The sequence below is a fragment of the Staurois parvus genome, unplaced genomic scaffold (assembly GCF_062004578.1).
Source record: "Staurois parvus isolate SC_StPar_1 unplaced genomic scaffold, SC_StPar_1.0 ptg000198l, whole genome shotgun sequence".
NCBI lineage: Eukaryota > Metazoa > Chordata > Amphibia > Anura > Ranidae > Staurois > Staurois parvus.
The window spans coordinates 15340771-15357708 of record NW_028317994.1 but is presented as its reverse complement, the minus strand read 5'-3'; the positions used below and the strand labels follow the sequence as shown (position 1 = coordinate 15357708).

General features: G+C 40.1%; 1 protein-coding gene across 1 annotated transcript in view; it reads left to right on the top strand.

Moving 5' to 3' along the window:
- The window catches only part of UHRF2 (ubiquitin like with PHD and ring finger domains 2), a 135483-nt gene that overhangs the window by 75631 nt on the left and 42914 nt on the right, over positions 1–16938 (top strand). Inside the window, exons 5-6 of the mRNA XM_089678134.1 lie at positions 8988–9097; positions 11712–11898. Coding sequence (XP_089534260.1) covers positions 8988–9097; positions 11712–11898 — 297 coding nt within the window. The remainder of the gene's footprint in view (positions 1–8987; positions 9098–11711; positions 11899–16938) is intronic.

The following is a 16938-nucleotide window of genomic DNA, read 5'->3' as shown; positions in this document are numbered from 1 at the left end:
ATGCAGTATGTACCATTTTAAAGAAAACATGAGCGAGCAGGCAAAACATACATATATATTTTTTTTTTTATTTCTTATGGAATTCATATTCAAAGGTAGGTCATAACAGAATGGCACAATAATAAAACAAAACATGGCAACAAGTAAACAAATGAAATGACCCCTGTTCAAAAGTCTGCATACTCTTTGTTCTTAATACTGTGTATTGATCCCTTTAGCATCAATTACAGCTTGCAGTCTTTTGTAATAGTTGTCTGAGACCCTGAATTCTTGCAGGTGGTATAGCTGCCCAATCATCTTGGAAAAATGCCTCCAGGTCATGTAAAGTCTTTGGTCATCTTCCATGAACCTCACATTTTGAGATCACCCCAGAGTGGTTCGATGAGATTATGGTCAGGAGACTGTGATGGCCACTCCAGAACATTCACCGTTTTCTTTTGTAACCACTGGAGGTTCAACTTGACCTTGAGGTCATTGTAAAGGGCCAAGAGCGTCCCATTGGCAGCTTTCATGCAGAAAATATGCCTTTTTTTAAAATATAGAACATCTTGCCACCATTTTTCACAAGATTTCTTGTGCCTTTTAGTGCTCACTCATCCCCAAAATATCAGTGAGCCACCACCATGCTCCACAGTAGGGATGGTATTCTTGTCGCTATAGGCCTTGTTGAACCCTATCCAAACATAGTGCTTATGGTTGTGACCATAAAGCTCTATTTTGGTCTCATCACTCCAGATTACAGTGTGCCAGAAGCTGTGAGGTGTGTCATTGTATTGCCGGGTATATTGTAACTTGGCTCTTTTGCAGCATTGGTGCAATGAATGCTTTTTTCTGACAGCTCAACCATGCCACTTATTTTTGTTCCAGTATTGCCATGAAACAACCACATTGTCTTTTTCCAGAGCAGCCTGTATTAAATTATTTGTGGGTTTTTCTTTGTATCCCGAACAGTTCTTCTTCCAGTTGTGACTGCAAACTTTCTTGGTCTACCTGACCTTGGCTTGGTATCAAGAGATCCCCACATTTTCCACTTGGGTGATTGAACAGTACTGACTGGCATATTTAAGGCTTTGGATATCTTTTAATATCCTTTTCTATCTTTATAACTTTCCATTACCTTTTATGCAGGTCTTTTGAGAGTTCTTTTCTGCTCCCCATGGCTCAGTATTTAACCTGCTCAGTGCATCCACATGTGGGCTAACAAACTCCTTTTTATTCACAGACACGTATTGCAATTTAAAAAGCCAAGAAGTGTGTGTCTGTACCAAAGCCAAACTTTCCAGGTTATGTAACCTTTTTTTGATCACGGCAATTTGGGTGATTTCTATTATTATTATTTAAAAAGCAGCCAAACAACTATGTGATAATAAATGGCTTCATATGATCACTGTCCTTAACTATTCTATGTCCTATTCTTGCTGCACAAGCGTGGCGGTCAGTGGTGAGCTGTCTCTCTCAAACACAGCGTATCACCGATCAGAGTAAAGAGCCAATGACGTTGGCTTTTTATCATGAGATCAGCAGTGTCTAATCCCAGTTGAATACATGTAAATACATGCCAGTTCTCTGCATTTCTCACTGTCTGAGGAAAGGAAAGCCGATAACCTGTGACCGCAAACATTTACATTGATAATCAGTGCAGCCCCCTCAGTGCAGCATATCAGAGCCCATTAGTGCAGCCTATCAGTGCCCATCAGCACACGTCGGTGAAGAAGAAAAATTACTTTATTTGCAAAATTTTATAACAAATGAAGAAAAAAAATTTGCCAGTCTATTTTCATTTGTTTAGCAAAAAAAACCCCAAAACACAGTGATGATTAAATATCACCAAAAGAAAGCTCTGTGTGTCTCAAAAAAAAAGATAAAAATTTTGTTTGGGTACAGTGTTGCATGACCGTGCAATTGTCATTCAAAGTGCAGCAGTGCTGAAAGCTTAAAATTGGCCTGGGCAGGAAGGGGGGAAATTGCCCTGAATTGAAGTGGTTAAATATAAGACAATTTTTTTTTTTTAATTTTTTTTTTATTTTGGTGGAGGGGGTTTATGATTAGTCATATTTTCAATATCAATGCCAACATTTTATGATTTCTACTAGGATATGCAAACTTTTGAGCACAACTATATAATTAGCAATAGAGCCTTAATTTTTTTTTTTTAATTCAAATATTTTATTATAAATTTTCAAAATACCATTTTCCATATACAAAAGCTAACAAAACCATCAGACTATGATACTCATATTTATCTAACAATATATCAAAATATTGACATTACTCTTGGTATCCTTTTACCCCCTCCCTCCTACCCCGTACCCCATATCTCCCCAGCCTTTAAGCCCTCCTCCGCAGCCCTGATTTGATTTCTTTCCTACTTGTTCTATTTATCCTAAAAGAATATTACTTTTTTAATTTATTATATTTATCCTCCATGACTTCTTTTCCCTAGTACATATATTCCAGGTATGAGTTTGACCTTTTAAACTCTTCCCACTTTTCCCATCTTTTACGTAAAATCTCCATCCTATCTTCGTCCATGTGGTAGAGTTCCTCCAATTTGTTAGTCCTCTCCACCCTTTCTATTCAATCCTTTTCTCTCGGTGCTTGTTGTACCTTCCAAAACGGTATCTATATAGATTTAATTACATTTCACTATTAAATGAGATTAAGGATGAATAAAGAAATTAGGATGGGGATCTCAGTCATGGATCGGACGGATAAATTTGATAAAAATGGTGATTGTTCCAAAAATGTTATATAAATTTCAAATGATACCAATTAAACTACCCGATGTATACTTTAGTGTGATTAAAAAAATCCTGACAAGATTTTTCTGGAGGAATAAGAAACCTAGAATTAGTTAATAGAGCCTTAATTATCCCACTAATGTGTAAACATAAAATAATATTTTGAGTCAGACCAAAAAGATCTTATCTGAATACTGTTCTATTCTGCTGCTAAGAGGAGGAAGTCCTGTTAGATTTTTTAAAATGTATTCACCAAAGAGAAATCAACAGGAAGAGTGCGGCATGGTCCAACAGTGACTATTAGGCCCATCCCGCAGGAGCAATTTTTGTTGCACCCACAAAATAGCTCTCCTTGGTGTTTTGTTTCTAGGAAAAAATACATTGCAGTGAGTGAAAAGTCTGTACTGCAGATATCCCAAGTGATATGAGCTCTGTTACTGAGAGTCACGTTTTGCAGCATTTGGAGCTAGCTACTGAATCTCCAGCTTCAGTAGTTTGTCATGTAATCCAGTGTAGTTGCTAATTATCATGCTGTACCAGCATTTTGTAGCTGAATTGATGATCATTGTGTTCTGCTACAGCAACAACTCTCACTAGCCAAAAGTCACCAGAGAAAAAAAACACAGACATACTGTATTTATTTGCTACAACCTCTGTTACAAAGTTGCTAATGTTGCATGGCTCTTAGGCCCATGTCAGATGAGCATAGCTGACACTGGCAACAACTCCCCAGCAACAGGATTGCTAAGTCCTGGTTCACACTAGATCTGACTCTGAAATAGTGCGACTTCAAGTGAAGTCATACGATTTCAAAACCGCATGTTAGTGCAACTTGCTAGACATCTGTGTGACTTCATGCACAGATGTCTATGCAAGTCGCACCTGAAATCGCAAAAAATAATGCAGGAACCTTTTTTTCAAATCGGTGCGGCACTGCAAAGTCTGAATCGCACCTGATTTGAACCGTTCCATTGCTGAAAATAGGGTGAGACTTGTCATGTGAGTTGTAACTGTCAAATCGCATGACCAGATGCACTGGTGTGAACCAAGGCCATTTACCTTTTCCTACGAAGTCGCTTGAGCAATTCATGCACATTTTCCATGTGTCGCGCATAGGGCAGCCCATTCACTTGAATGGGCTGCCCTATGCTATTTTTTTTTTCTTATGAATACTGTACGTTTGTCAAATGTCTTTGAAATATGTCACTTTTCCAAAAAATTTCAATAAAATTTAGGAAAAAAAAAAAGTTGGCCCTGAGCCAGGCATGTTTTTACATGTAACAATCACAGCAAAATTGCACAGCATTTAGGGTGCCATTAGAGATGAGTAGCATCCAGATTTTAAATCAGTAAGTGTGCACAGGGCCTTATACTGCTTTAAAAGGGACCTCCACTCTACCTCATTGACTCGCTGCACCCACCTAGGCAAAAAAGACATGTCCTGCTTTTGCAGCCTCCTGCGATACCTATATCCCACATCTCAGGAGGCTGCATGAGTAATACAAAAACAGCAGCTTGTGCGTGGATCTTGTACACATCATGTTTCGGCTCCCTGAACTCAGAAGAGGCTGCTGGCTCATGAAGACACAGTTGGACCAACATGGCAGCATAGGACATGAGCTGTCACACTTGAGCAGCAGATTGTAGCAAGATAATGCTGGATCCTCTGGGCAGGTTGGTATGTGAATTGAGGACAGCACTGCATGATGGGTAAGAGAGGGTAAAAAAATAAGACCGGTTGTGAAGTAACTCTTTAAAGTGGAACTGAAGTTAATAAAACAAAAATTGCAAGCGTGCAGGGTCTTTATTGCAGCAGAGACATGCAGTGTGTCTGCTGCAGTAAAATACACTTGCCTGACTATTCACTGTGTCCTGAAAAATGTACAACTGAATGTGTGCCGGTATGACTGCACTCCTGCACGTGCATGGGAGTGACATCATCCTGTACTAGCCAGTCAAGACATCCAAGGACCAATACCCTGAAGAAGCTAGGGAGGAGATGCCAGCAAGAGAATCCACAGGTGTTGGCCTGTTGGAACAGAGGTAAGTATTTTTACCTTTAGCTCCATGTTAAAGTCGCAAGTAATTAAACCTGAACCTGACTTTGTAAAATTGTGCTTTAAGAGGTTAGTTCACCCAAGATTATAAACTCTGATGTTTTTTCAGTTGACTTCTTGGATACACAAGATTACAACCATCGCTCACCTGAATTCTGATTTGAATCTAGCCAAAAACACAGCTAGTGAGTATTGGCAAGTGTCAAATCTCCCTCTATTGCATCCAAGTTTCCTTGGAACTTTGCAGCCATTAACCACTTTCAGTATGGGCCTATTCTGACGTTGCTCTCCTACAAATATTTTTTTTTTTTGCTACAAAACTAATTAGAACCCCCCCTAAACATTATATATATTTTAAGCAGAGGCCCTAGAGAATAAAATGGTAAGTGTTACATGGTATTTGTGCAGCTTTTTTCTAACTCAATTTTTTTGGAAAAAATACACTTTGAAGGCTCATTCATATTAGATGCAGTCCAGTGTGGGTTTTTTCTGCATCAAAAATGCATGCAGTGTTTTCCATGTATTGCAATGGCCCTAGTGCACACCCGTGCAGTCAGTTTCTGGTGCAGAAAAAAAAAAAAGTAGAACATGCTGTATTTTTCTGCACAGAACTGTACCGGATCATAGCAAACTGCATCGGAACCGGAGTGTGCTGTGAACTATAAGTAAAACTGTATCCGAAATGTATCTAGAGGGCGCTTTTGTGTTGTGAACTGGCCTTTATACTGAATTTTAATGCACAAAAACACAATTTAATACCCACTTTTTTTTGTAAAATATAAAAGATATGTTATGCTGAGTAAATAAATACCAAACATGTCACACTTTCAAATTGCGTATAAAGCTATACCTCATATGGTTTACGTATGTTTATGGGACTTTAAAGGCTGTAAATGCCTTTTTAGACATATGCTCATCTGCTGTTCTCAAGCATCAGCTCCCAGATATGTCGAGTTATTGATTCAAGTTCAGATTACATGTACACAGGGCTGAATAGGTAATGTGCCTAAAAATATGAAACTGAATTTCTGAGCCATTTTTTGCATTCAGTCATTGCAACATGTCAACTGGTTCCTATGTTGAACTGGAAAAAAAAATATATAAAACTGTCACAGTATTCACTCCATTCAACCTCTGACGGTATCTGTCACCAAGCTGTCAGTTCAATAACAGATCCTTTGATTCCTATAAGCTGTGAAATGGGGCCTTCATGAATTTGACTTGGTTTCCCAGCACATCCCACAGATGCTCGATGGATCGACATCTGGTGAATTTGGAGGCACCTCAAACTCTTGTGTTCCTCATACCATTCTTGAACCATTCTTGCAGTGTTGCAGGGCACATTATCTTGCTAACAGATACCACTGCCATCAGGGAATAGCGTTTCCATTAAGGGGTTTACATGATCATCAGCAATGTTTAGGTAGGTGGTAGGTGTCAAAATAACATCCATATGAATGGCGGGACCAAGTTTTCCCAGCAGAACGTTGCCCAAAGCCTCACACTGCCTCTGTAAGCTTGCCTTCTTCCCATACTGCATCCTGCTGCAATCTCTTCACCAGGTAAGTGACTCACACACCCCTGGCCACATGATGTAAAAGAAAACCTGATTCATCAGACCAGGCCACCGGCTTTTATTGCACCCTTGTATAGTTCTGATGCTTGTGTGCTTTTGGATGTGGACATGGGTCAGCATGGGCCCACTGATTGGTCTATGGCTACGCAGCCCCATACACAACAAACTTTGAGCCTCAGTTTTTCTTTTTTTTTTATAAATTCTTTATATATCTTCAGAATTAATGAATATACATCTTATTTAAACCCTCGAATACAAACTGTAACAGATCCGCTACCATACCCATAGACTTTTATCACATGTGAACCTATTACCTAGTTACATAAGTAAAATTCCTGTTCTATCAAAAGGACCTTCTATATTTAAACATGCTGACTGTTCTTTACCCTTATTACCTGAAACAACCAAAAAAAAACCCCATCAAATAACCAAATACTCAAACCTCCCCAACTTTCCTCTCGTATCTCCCCCCAACCCCTCTCCCCCTTCCCCCTCTCCTATCTCTTCCCCCTCTCCTCCTATCTCTTCCCCCTCTCCTCCTATCTCTTTCCCCCCTTCCCCTTCTCCTATCTCTTTCCCCCCTTCCCCTTCTCCTATCTCTTTCCCCCCTTCTCCTATCTCTTTCCCCCCTTCCCCTTCTCCTATCTCTTTCCCCCCTTCCCCCTTCTCCTATCTCTTTCCCCCCTTCCCCCTTCTCCTATCTCTTTCCCCCCTTCCCCCTTCTCCTATCTCTTTCCCCCCTTCCCCCTTCTCCTATCTCTTTCCCCCCTTCCCCCTCTCCTATCTCTCCCCCCTCCACTTGATATACCCAAGTTCCCACCTCTTGGATATATCTTTATCTTACTGATTGTCTCACGGACCATATATCCCAGTACATCTCACTCTGTTCTCTCTCAGCCATAGTTAAATCTTCAATTATTTGGATTTCCGCTATTCTTGCAAGCTGATGTGACTTAGTTGGCGAGTCCTGGCTTTTCCAAAAAAGCTGCAAAACATGCCTTTGCCACCGTAATAAGATGTTTTAACACAGAGTCTTTATATTTCCTGTAAGGTAAAGGTGTATCGTGAAGTAGGTACACAGTCAGATTCCTCTCAAGAGACACTCCATTTATTTATTTAATTGTTCCTTCTACCATCCTCCAAAATTCATTTAGTTTTGGGCATGCCCAAAAAATATGAAGTAGGGTACCTTCTGACTACCCACAGCGCCAACATAAATTGGAAGTCTGGGGGGAGATACAATACATCACTGATGGAGTTAAGTACCACCTTGTAAGGAGTTTATAACTTCCTCCTTGGTATTTACTCGCAATTGAGGATTTATAAGCAAGTGATAAAATTTTGTCTTTTTGAGTTTGTGTAAAAGCAATTCCTAAATCTTTTTCCCAATGTTGAAGAAAGGGAAGATTCTGTGGGGCATTGGTCCTTATCAACATCGAATACAGGTGGGACAGCAAGTGTTTCCTTGGTTCCCCCATTAGGCAAAACTACCCAAATGAGGAAAAGTTTCTTCTGGTGAAGTTTGTTTCTGGAAGTGAACAGGAATATGCCCTACACTGTGCACAGCGAAGAAAATCCAGGGCATAGGAAAAGTTACTTATAATTTTTTCCTTCACCCCAAACTTGCTCATCCATGACTTTATGGACCTTGCTTTGTGCACTGGTGCACAGCCATGTTGGAACAGGTATGGGCCATCCCCAGACTGTTCCCACAAAGTTGGGAGCATGAAATTGTCCAAAATGTCTTGGTATGCTAACGCCTTAAGAGTTCCCTTAACTGGAACAAAGGGGCCAAGCCAAACCCCTGAAAAACAACCCCACACCATAATCCCCCCTCCACCAAACTTTACACTTGGCACAAAGCAGTCAGGCAAGTACCGTTCTGGCAACCGCCAAACCCAGACATATCCATCGGATTGCCAGACAGAGAAGTGTGATTCATTACTCCAGAGAACACGTCTCCACTGCTCTAGAGTCCAGTGGCGGCGTGCTTTACACCACTGCATCTGACGCTTTGCATTGCATCGGCTCGGCCATGGAAACCCATTCCATGAAGCTCTCTATACACTGTTGTGCTAGTCTGAAGGCCACATGAAGTTTTTGGAGGCTTTAGCTATTGACTCTGCAGACAGTTGGTGACTTCTGCGCACTGTGTGCTTCAGCATGCGCTGACCCCACTCTGTCATTTTACGTGGCCTACCACTTCGTGGCTGACTTGCTGCTGTTCCCAGTTGCTTCAACTTTGTTATAATGCCACTAACAGTTGACCGTAGAATATTTAGTAGCAAGGAAACTTCACAGATGCACAGGTGGCAACCTATCATGGTACCACTCTTGAATTCACTGAGTTCCTGGGATCGACCCATTCTTTCACAAATGTTTGTAGAAGCAGTCTGTATTCCTAGGTGCTTGATTTTATACACGAGTGGCCATGGAGGTGATTTGAACACCTGAAACCAGTGATTTGGAGGGGTGTCCCGATACTTTTAGCAATATAGTGTGTGTGTGATTAATATGATTTTATATATATATATATATATATATATGTATATATGTGTGTGTATTTATTTATTTTTTACACAAAGTGCTTGATTTGATATGTTTTTCTTTTAGGGGTCCTGAAGATGCTATAAATGACTGTAAGATAGTTTTTTCTGAGGAAATTTACAAGATAGAGAAACCTGGGGCATACCCTCTGTCATCTGGAGATGGAGAGTTTAAGAGTAAGTGTTTTTGTTCTGTAACTGAGATGAGAAAGTGATCTATAAAATGTGTCCTTTTAACTATATGCTGGAAGTAAAGAACATTTTCTACAAATCTTCAAGCTCAAGGCTGTAGTTTTTTGGTTTTGTAATTCAAGCTCTACTGTAGGCAATTGTATATACTTAAAAGGATTTAATACGTTTTCCTTTATAAAACTGTGGACATTGTGGACCTAGCAATGATGAGAGAAAGAGGCAGTGCATGTTTGCTATCTAAGTAAATAGGGGTAGCCATTTAATTTTTCTGTCAACAGAATGACTAGAGAAGGCACTAAAGCTGACCATAGATGTGCAGAATTTTGAAGGAAAGTTCTTAGGAAAAGAATATTTATTTTTGTAATCATTATTGGGTCAAATTGATGTTTGAGAAAATTTGAAGGAGCAGGATGGAAAATTTTTCTTGAACAAACACATTTCTAACAATGTATGTGGTTTTTGTTTGGTAAAGTCCATTCATCCCAAAATCAAATGTTAAAAGCAAACAAACTCTTTCAAGCAGCATTTAGCATGTTCTAAGTTTTTTTTTTTTTTTTTTTTTGTATACATTTTCCTAAATCTTTTCCTTAGAATTTTTATTCAAATTTCTCTCCATCTATGGTCAGTTTTAGGGTGCTATTGTTATCATGGTAATGTTTCAACTTCTAGATTACTGGCATTATCAGAGGGCTTTTGTGGGGCATGTGACTATTTTTCATAGGGGCTATTGGAATACCTGTTTATATGAAAACTCTTTAAATTTTATTCCCATTGGAGAGATTTCCTCATTTTCTGTTGTGCCTCCAGGACCGTAAAAATAAATCTTCCGAGCAGGACATAGGCGAAATAGACCGATAGGGAATTTTCCCTTTCCATCTCTATTTACAATTAAGCAATGGTTTTAACCACTTGCCGACCACCCACAGTACTTTTAGGCCAGATCATGTACATGTATGTCATCCAGCCTGCTCCAGGTTAGGGGCACACAGCTCCCGAGACTGCTGTGTCCGCTGGATACAGCGGAATGTGGATCCCGGTACTCGGGGGCCCGATGATCATGTGCTTGCTATACGATCACATGTCAGCAAAGTTATGAAGTAATTCATAATTGCTGTGTTTCCTATGTTGTAATTGGCCCACAGCTATCACATGGTACCTGGGCCAATCACAGCACCTTCTACCATGTGGTTAGCTGTAGCCAATCACTAGTAATCACAGCTGTCATGCGTGTAACCCATTCGTGACAGATGAAAACTTTGCCATTACAATGAGCTTTATTGTAATGGCAAACAACGTGGAAAAAAAATCCCTGATCGCCCCCTCTGAGTAATAGTGTTACTATGGCGATACTGAACTACTCTGATGAAAGTATGTAAAAAAAAAAAATCGTAAAAAATGAAGAAAAAAGTTTAAAAAAAAATTGAACATATAATTATGAGCACCACCACATCAGTCATGTCATGACACTGTACTGCACTGGTGACAGTGAAAAAGAAATGTAAAAAAAAAAGCAAATTTTATTCAATTCCTTTATTTTCAACAAAATTGTGAAAAATTACAACTTCAAATAACTCGCCATGCCTCTTACTAAATGCCAAAAAAGGGTCATTTGGTGGGAATTTGTACTGTGATCGGTTGTCAGTATATCAGAATTGATCAATTTAAAAAAAAAAAAAATATATATATATATATATATATATATATATATATATATATATATATATATATATATATATATATATATATATATATATATATATACATACATGCCATAGCTTGAGATACTATACCTTTCACACAGACCATTTAATATCCAATTATTGGGTCTTTTTTCCCAAAGACATGTAGCAGAATACATATTGGCCTAAGTTGAAAATTTGATTTTATAAGATATAATTTCTACTTTCTGTTCCAAAACATTTTTTTATATAGCAAAAAATAAAAAACCCAGTGGGGTACAAATACCACCAATAGAAAGCTCTATTTGTGTAAAAAAAAAAATGCGAAAAATGTAATTCGCATACAGTATTGCATGACCGCGTAATTGCAATTTAAAGTAGGGCAGTACTGAATAGCAAAAAATGCCCTGGTCATGAAGGGGGTAAAATCATCCGGAATTCCAATGGTTAGGAACACTTTTGCAGAGTTTTTTTGTATTTGTATATTGCTGCATTTCATTATGCTGTAAAACACAACTCCAACCAAAATCTTTCAATTGGACAGAGTGAAGAACGGTTATAAATCTGTCACCTTTTTATTTGCTGTCTAAATTTATTTATTTAAATCACTTATTTTGGTAATTTCTCTTCATTTCATGTTTATTTCATAGTGGTCAGGAAATGACATAAAAATCTCCTCAACTGGGGTTCAAGATGCAAAAAAAAAAAGTGAGGAGGAGTTAGACGCATTGTCAGGATTTTATTGCCATCTGTGTCCTCAATGAGGAGATTCCCTCTCACCTCCTCAGACCTTGCTGTCAGACAGAACAGGAAGCAAGGAGAAAACAACTAAAAAAAAAAAACAGAACTGCATTTAGAACCTGGCACTTCATTCCTTATTTGGCCAGTTAACAGATCCTGACCACACCTTCATTTTACAGGGAAGAGTGGTCCTGAATGCAAGTACTGCAAAGCAGACCCAGAAACAGAATGCAGATTTTGTTCCTGTTATGTGTGTGGAGGGAAGCAGGATGCCCATATGCAGCTGCTGTGTGATGAGTGTAACATGGCCTACCACATTTACTGCCTAAACCCACCACTGTCAAAGATACCTGAAGATGAAGACTGGTATGTTTTTTTTCTTAATAGTTTACAGTTATACCAATTTCCCGGGGGAATCTCATATTTGGTTGTCCCTGGTTTAAACATTGATCGGTGTTAAAATGTAATTCCTGTTTTTGGAAAATTGTTGTAAGACTATGGTATATACTTTTTAGGTGAATATTTTTTATCTTTCCTTTTTTGAATTCATAAACGTATTTAAATTCAAGGAAATCTATTTATTTATGGTCTCTATAAAGGGACACAAGTAAATCAGACAACTGGGTTAAACTGTCACCTTTAGGAAGGATTTGACACTGGCAAATAAAACCAGCCAGATACTTACCCTCCAACTCCCACAATGCTTAATTTTTTTCTAGTGTCCTTGGAGAATGGATGGCCTTTTCCTTTTCTTTTTTTTTTTTTCTCTAGACTTTATATTGAAGGTCAGAACCCAGACCATGTTGGTTCAAACATTGCAGGGCCTGGTTGTGATGTGCTCCTTAGGTGCTGGGCTCTGCTTGTGGTGCTCCCAAGACATCTACTATAGTGGCTTGTTAGCCACAGGGCACTTTACCAGGTTCAGGGGCCATACCACAGCCTCTGGTGTAACCTAGTCCATGAGGACTCAAAAGTGAGCATGCCCACAGACAAAGTAAACATAACTTGGAATGTGAGCCTTGGGCACTGGACTCTGCATATGGCACTCTTCAGTCCCTTAGTACTGTGTGTGCTAGATTCAGAATACATTCTATGTCCACAATTATAGTAAGTCTCTGAGGGCTCTTGTCCTTTTATGTCTATATTCTGAGCCTAGCATATTTGCTGGTATTTTTTCTCACTGTTTTGTTTTTCCTATTCTATCAGTTTTTGTGGGAATGGGTTTATGCACTGTAGAAAAAAAGTGCTGCTTCACTACCTTCAGGGCTGTGCACACACTGCACCATCTGTTCCTGCTTTCAGTGTGAGGTAGTTCCTGGGTCTGCTGAAGCTGCAAACACAATTGTTACTGCCTACAGTGACTCCGTCACCCAAGGCCATTATATACAGTTGCAAGAAAAAGTATGTGAACCCCTTGGGATTACGTGGAGTTTTGCATGAATTGGGCATAAAATGTGCTCTGAACGTCATCTAAGTCACAACAATAGAAGAACACAGTCTGCTGAACATAATACTACACAAACATTAGATGTTGCCATGGTTTAATTGCACATAACATGTAAACATTCACAGTGCAGGGAGGAAAAAGTATGTGAACCTTTGGACTTAATAACTGGTTGACCCTCCTTTGGCAGCAATAACCTCAACCAAACGTTTCCTGTAGTTGCAGATCAGACCTGCACAACGATCTGGAGTCATTTTGGACCACTCCTCTTCACAAAACTGTTTCAGTGTAGCAATATTCTTGGGATGTCTGGTGTGAATCGCTCTCTTAAGGTCATGCCACAGCATTTCAATCGGGTTGAGGTCAGGACTCTGACTGGGCCACTCCAGAAGGTGTATTCTGTGCTGTTGCAGCCATTGTTTTGTTGAATTACTTGTATGCTTTGGGTCATTGTCCTGTTGCATCTCCCATCCTCTGCAGAGCTTCAGTTGGCGGACAGATGGTCGTACGTTTTCCTGCAAAATGTCTTGATAAACTCTGGAATTCATTTTCCCAACAATGACAACAATCCGTCCAGGCCCTGAGGCAGCAAAGCAACCCCAAACCATGATGCTCCCTCCGCCATGTTTCACAGTGGGGATGAGGTTTTGATGTTGGTGTGCTGTTCCTTTTTTTCTCCACACATAGTGTTGTGTGTTCTTCCCAAACAACTCAATCTTGGTTTCATCTGTCCACAGTATATTTTGCCAGTAGTGCTGTGGAACATCCAGGTGCTCTTTTGCAAACTTCAAACGTGCTGCAATATTCTTTTTGGACAGAAATGGCTTCCTCCGTGGTGTCCTCCCATGTACTCCATTCTTGTTTAATGTTTTCCTTATTGTAGATGTGTCAACAAAAATGTTAGCATGTGCCAGAGATTTCTGTAGGTCTTTAGCTGACACTCTGGGATTCTTCTTTACCTCATGCAGCATTCTGCGCTGTGCTCTTGCAGTCATTTTTACAGGACGACCACGCCTAGGGAGAGTAGCAACAGTGCTAAACTTTCTCCATTTGTAGACAGTCTGTCTTACCGTGGACACATGAACATCAAGGCTTTTGGGGATACTTTTGTAACCCTTTCCAGCTTCATGCAACAAGTCAACAATTCTTGATCGTAGGTCTTCTGAGAGCTCTTTTCTGCGAGGCATGGTTCACACCAGACAGTGCTTCTTCAAACCAGTAAACCCAAACAGGTGTGTGTTTTTTAAGGGCAGGACAGCTGTCAGCAACACATCCAATATCATCACACTGATTGGAGTCAAGGTTGGCTCACTCCTGGCTCCAATTAGCTCTGGGAGAAGTCATTAAGCTAGGGCCTCACATACTTTTTCCTCCCTGCACTGTGAATGTTTACAAGTTATGTGCAATTAAACCATGGCAACATCTAATGTTTGTGTAGTATTATGTTCAGCAGACTGTGTTCTTCTATTGTTTTGACTTAGATGACGTTCAGAGCACATTTTATGCCCAATTCTTGCAAAACTCCATGTAATCCCAAGGGGTTCACATACTTTTTCTTGCAACTGTACCTTTCCTACTCTGTTTCTGAGCTACCAAGGTGTTTTTTGTTTTTATTTTTTATGGTGTGTTTATATGCCTTAGCTACAGTTCAATATCTTGAATCCCAAACACAAAGGGAGGAGTCCCTTGGATGTATTAAAGGATTTTTAACCAAAAATAATATGCATTTATTGTTTTTTGGTTGCAGGAACCTGTAAAGCATTGCACCAGTGATCAGCAGATGGTGCCATGCAGGTCTCCTGCAGACCTGTCAGTATATCTGCTGGCCCGCAAACATATACTGCCAGGAAGATTCAATTAGCTACCATGGCGCTCCACAGCGCCATGGTAGTTCACTTAGAACTACAAGCTGACGGCTGCTAAGGCTGTCGGGACTTGTAGTTCATTCACAGAACACAATGAATGACACGCCACGTGAGTGGAGCCCTGCACGGCCACGCTGTTTTTGAAGTGACATCTAGCATGGGGAGTTTCTCCCCATACTTCTGTCACAGGGAGAGGGGGGATTGGGCAGCGGCTGCAGCAATAGGAACATGTTACATGTTCCACCTTAAAAACAGGTGCAACCTTTAACATGTTCCAAAAGGTGAACTTTATCCCTTAAAGCTCTACATCCAACACTATGGGGAAGCTTGGAGTGTCCCTCCTCAGTGACTGATCCCTGTCACCTGCGTGAATTCACACTCTTCTATGAGTGTCTTTTTAGCTCTTTCAGGTGTGTGGATCCTTCCTCTGCTTTATCTAGGGAGGGGTTTTCTGATACTATGCTAGAATATATGAACAAAAATCACTACCATAATAGCTGTTTCAGAACATGAGGGTCATTCCCTCCTGCGTCCTTTTTGATCATTCTTGCAGCTGTTGTGGCCTCTGAGCGTTCTGTTGCAGATAAAAAAAAAAGTGATGTTCTACCATGGATTCAGTGATTTCCGATCTTCATAAACCACTGATTGTTTCCAAATCCTTCTTTTGCCTGGCAGGTTCAAAAATGCAACCTGCCATAACTATCATGTCAATCTGGCAGACATTAGGGGACTGCACTAAGAATTTGTCAGAGGAACTATTTTTACTGATCAGTTGGTTACGAAACACTTGAAACTTATGGCCTCTTTTATTTACACTATTGTATTGATGGTTTAGTGGGTATTGTCTGTCTCATTTCCTGCATGAGTCTCCTTTCAGTTGATCTACACAGAACTCTTTGGCTAAAATGTTATTTGCAGAACAACAGTTAAAAAAAAATGCTTATTGTGCATGCCTTTTGACAGCTAAAAACTTTTTGGTGCTTCTTTGGACAACTATTAAAGATTTCTCTGTTTGCAAAGTAAGCCTCAATTTGGGAAATTTTACCCATCCATCGATATTAAAAAGATTTCTCTGTGTTTCTTCATGGCCTCCTATTCCAAAGTCACACCTAAATCAAGCTTGGACCCAATTCCATGGCAGGCCCTTGGCTTTCAAATCTTTTAAAATTTCCAGATCTACAGAAAAATCCTCTGCATGCCTGGTCTTAAAACATGCTGGGCGCATAGGCAAAGAACGTGGTATTCAGGGGCTACAAACTAGAGTTCTGCTCTTTACATCCAGCCCAGTTCATGATGTCCAACCTATTTGTGTCTCTGCACAGGCTAGCAGTCCTCCAGGCTGCTCTTCAAGCTCTCTAAATAGGGAACTATTGCCAGTGTTGCAAGAGCAGAAATATTTTAGGGTCCTTACTTAATCTTGTTCACTCTTCCCAAACTAAAAGGGGGGACTTCTTTCTTGCATCTATAAGTCTAAAATGTCTCATTTCTTCCTACATTCTACTAGGCCTTAGCTGATGCGAACCTGGATGTATGGTCTTTCAGACAGCTCTTTGAGTTGCAGGCTGCACACGGTGTTTGCACTGTTAGGCTGCATTCACACGGGCGATTAAGGCTGATGCATGTTGCAGTGGCAGGAGTCTTCTGATTCCTGCTGCTGCTGTGAGCAGCCAGGTGTGGCCACCAGCCCCATTCACTATCATGACCAGTTGCCAGCAGCTGCATCTATTCGCCGTTCTCAGCACAACTAGTGATTACCTGTGATGATCGCTGCATTTATGTTGACCATGCAGACAGCCGCACCTAGCTACTTGCAGCAACAGGAATTTTAAAGCACCGGTGTGAATGTAGGCCTGTTAGTGTTTTTGTTGCAGTTGCCGTTTTTGGATGTACAAGTTGTGTCTGATTTTTTTCTGATCCCGTGTCCCTTAATAAACAATATAGAAAACAGGACTTTTGTACCAACTATAAAATCTGCTTTGGAGTTCACTAAGGGATATTATGGTAAGTACAAAATCCTGGTTTTTGTCCTCATGACATTTTCCTGGTCCTATGGGAGAGTAATTCAATTAATCGGCTCATGTATACCACTTAAGCAGT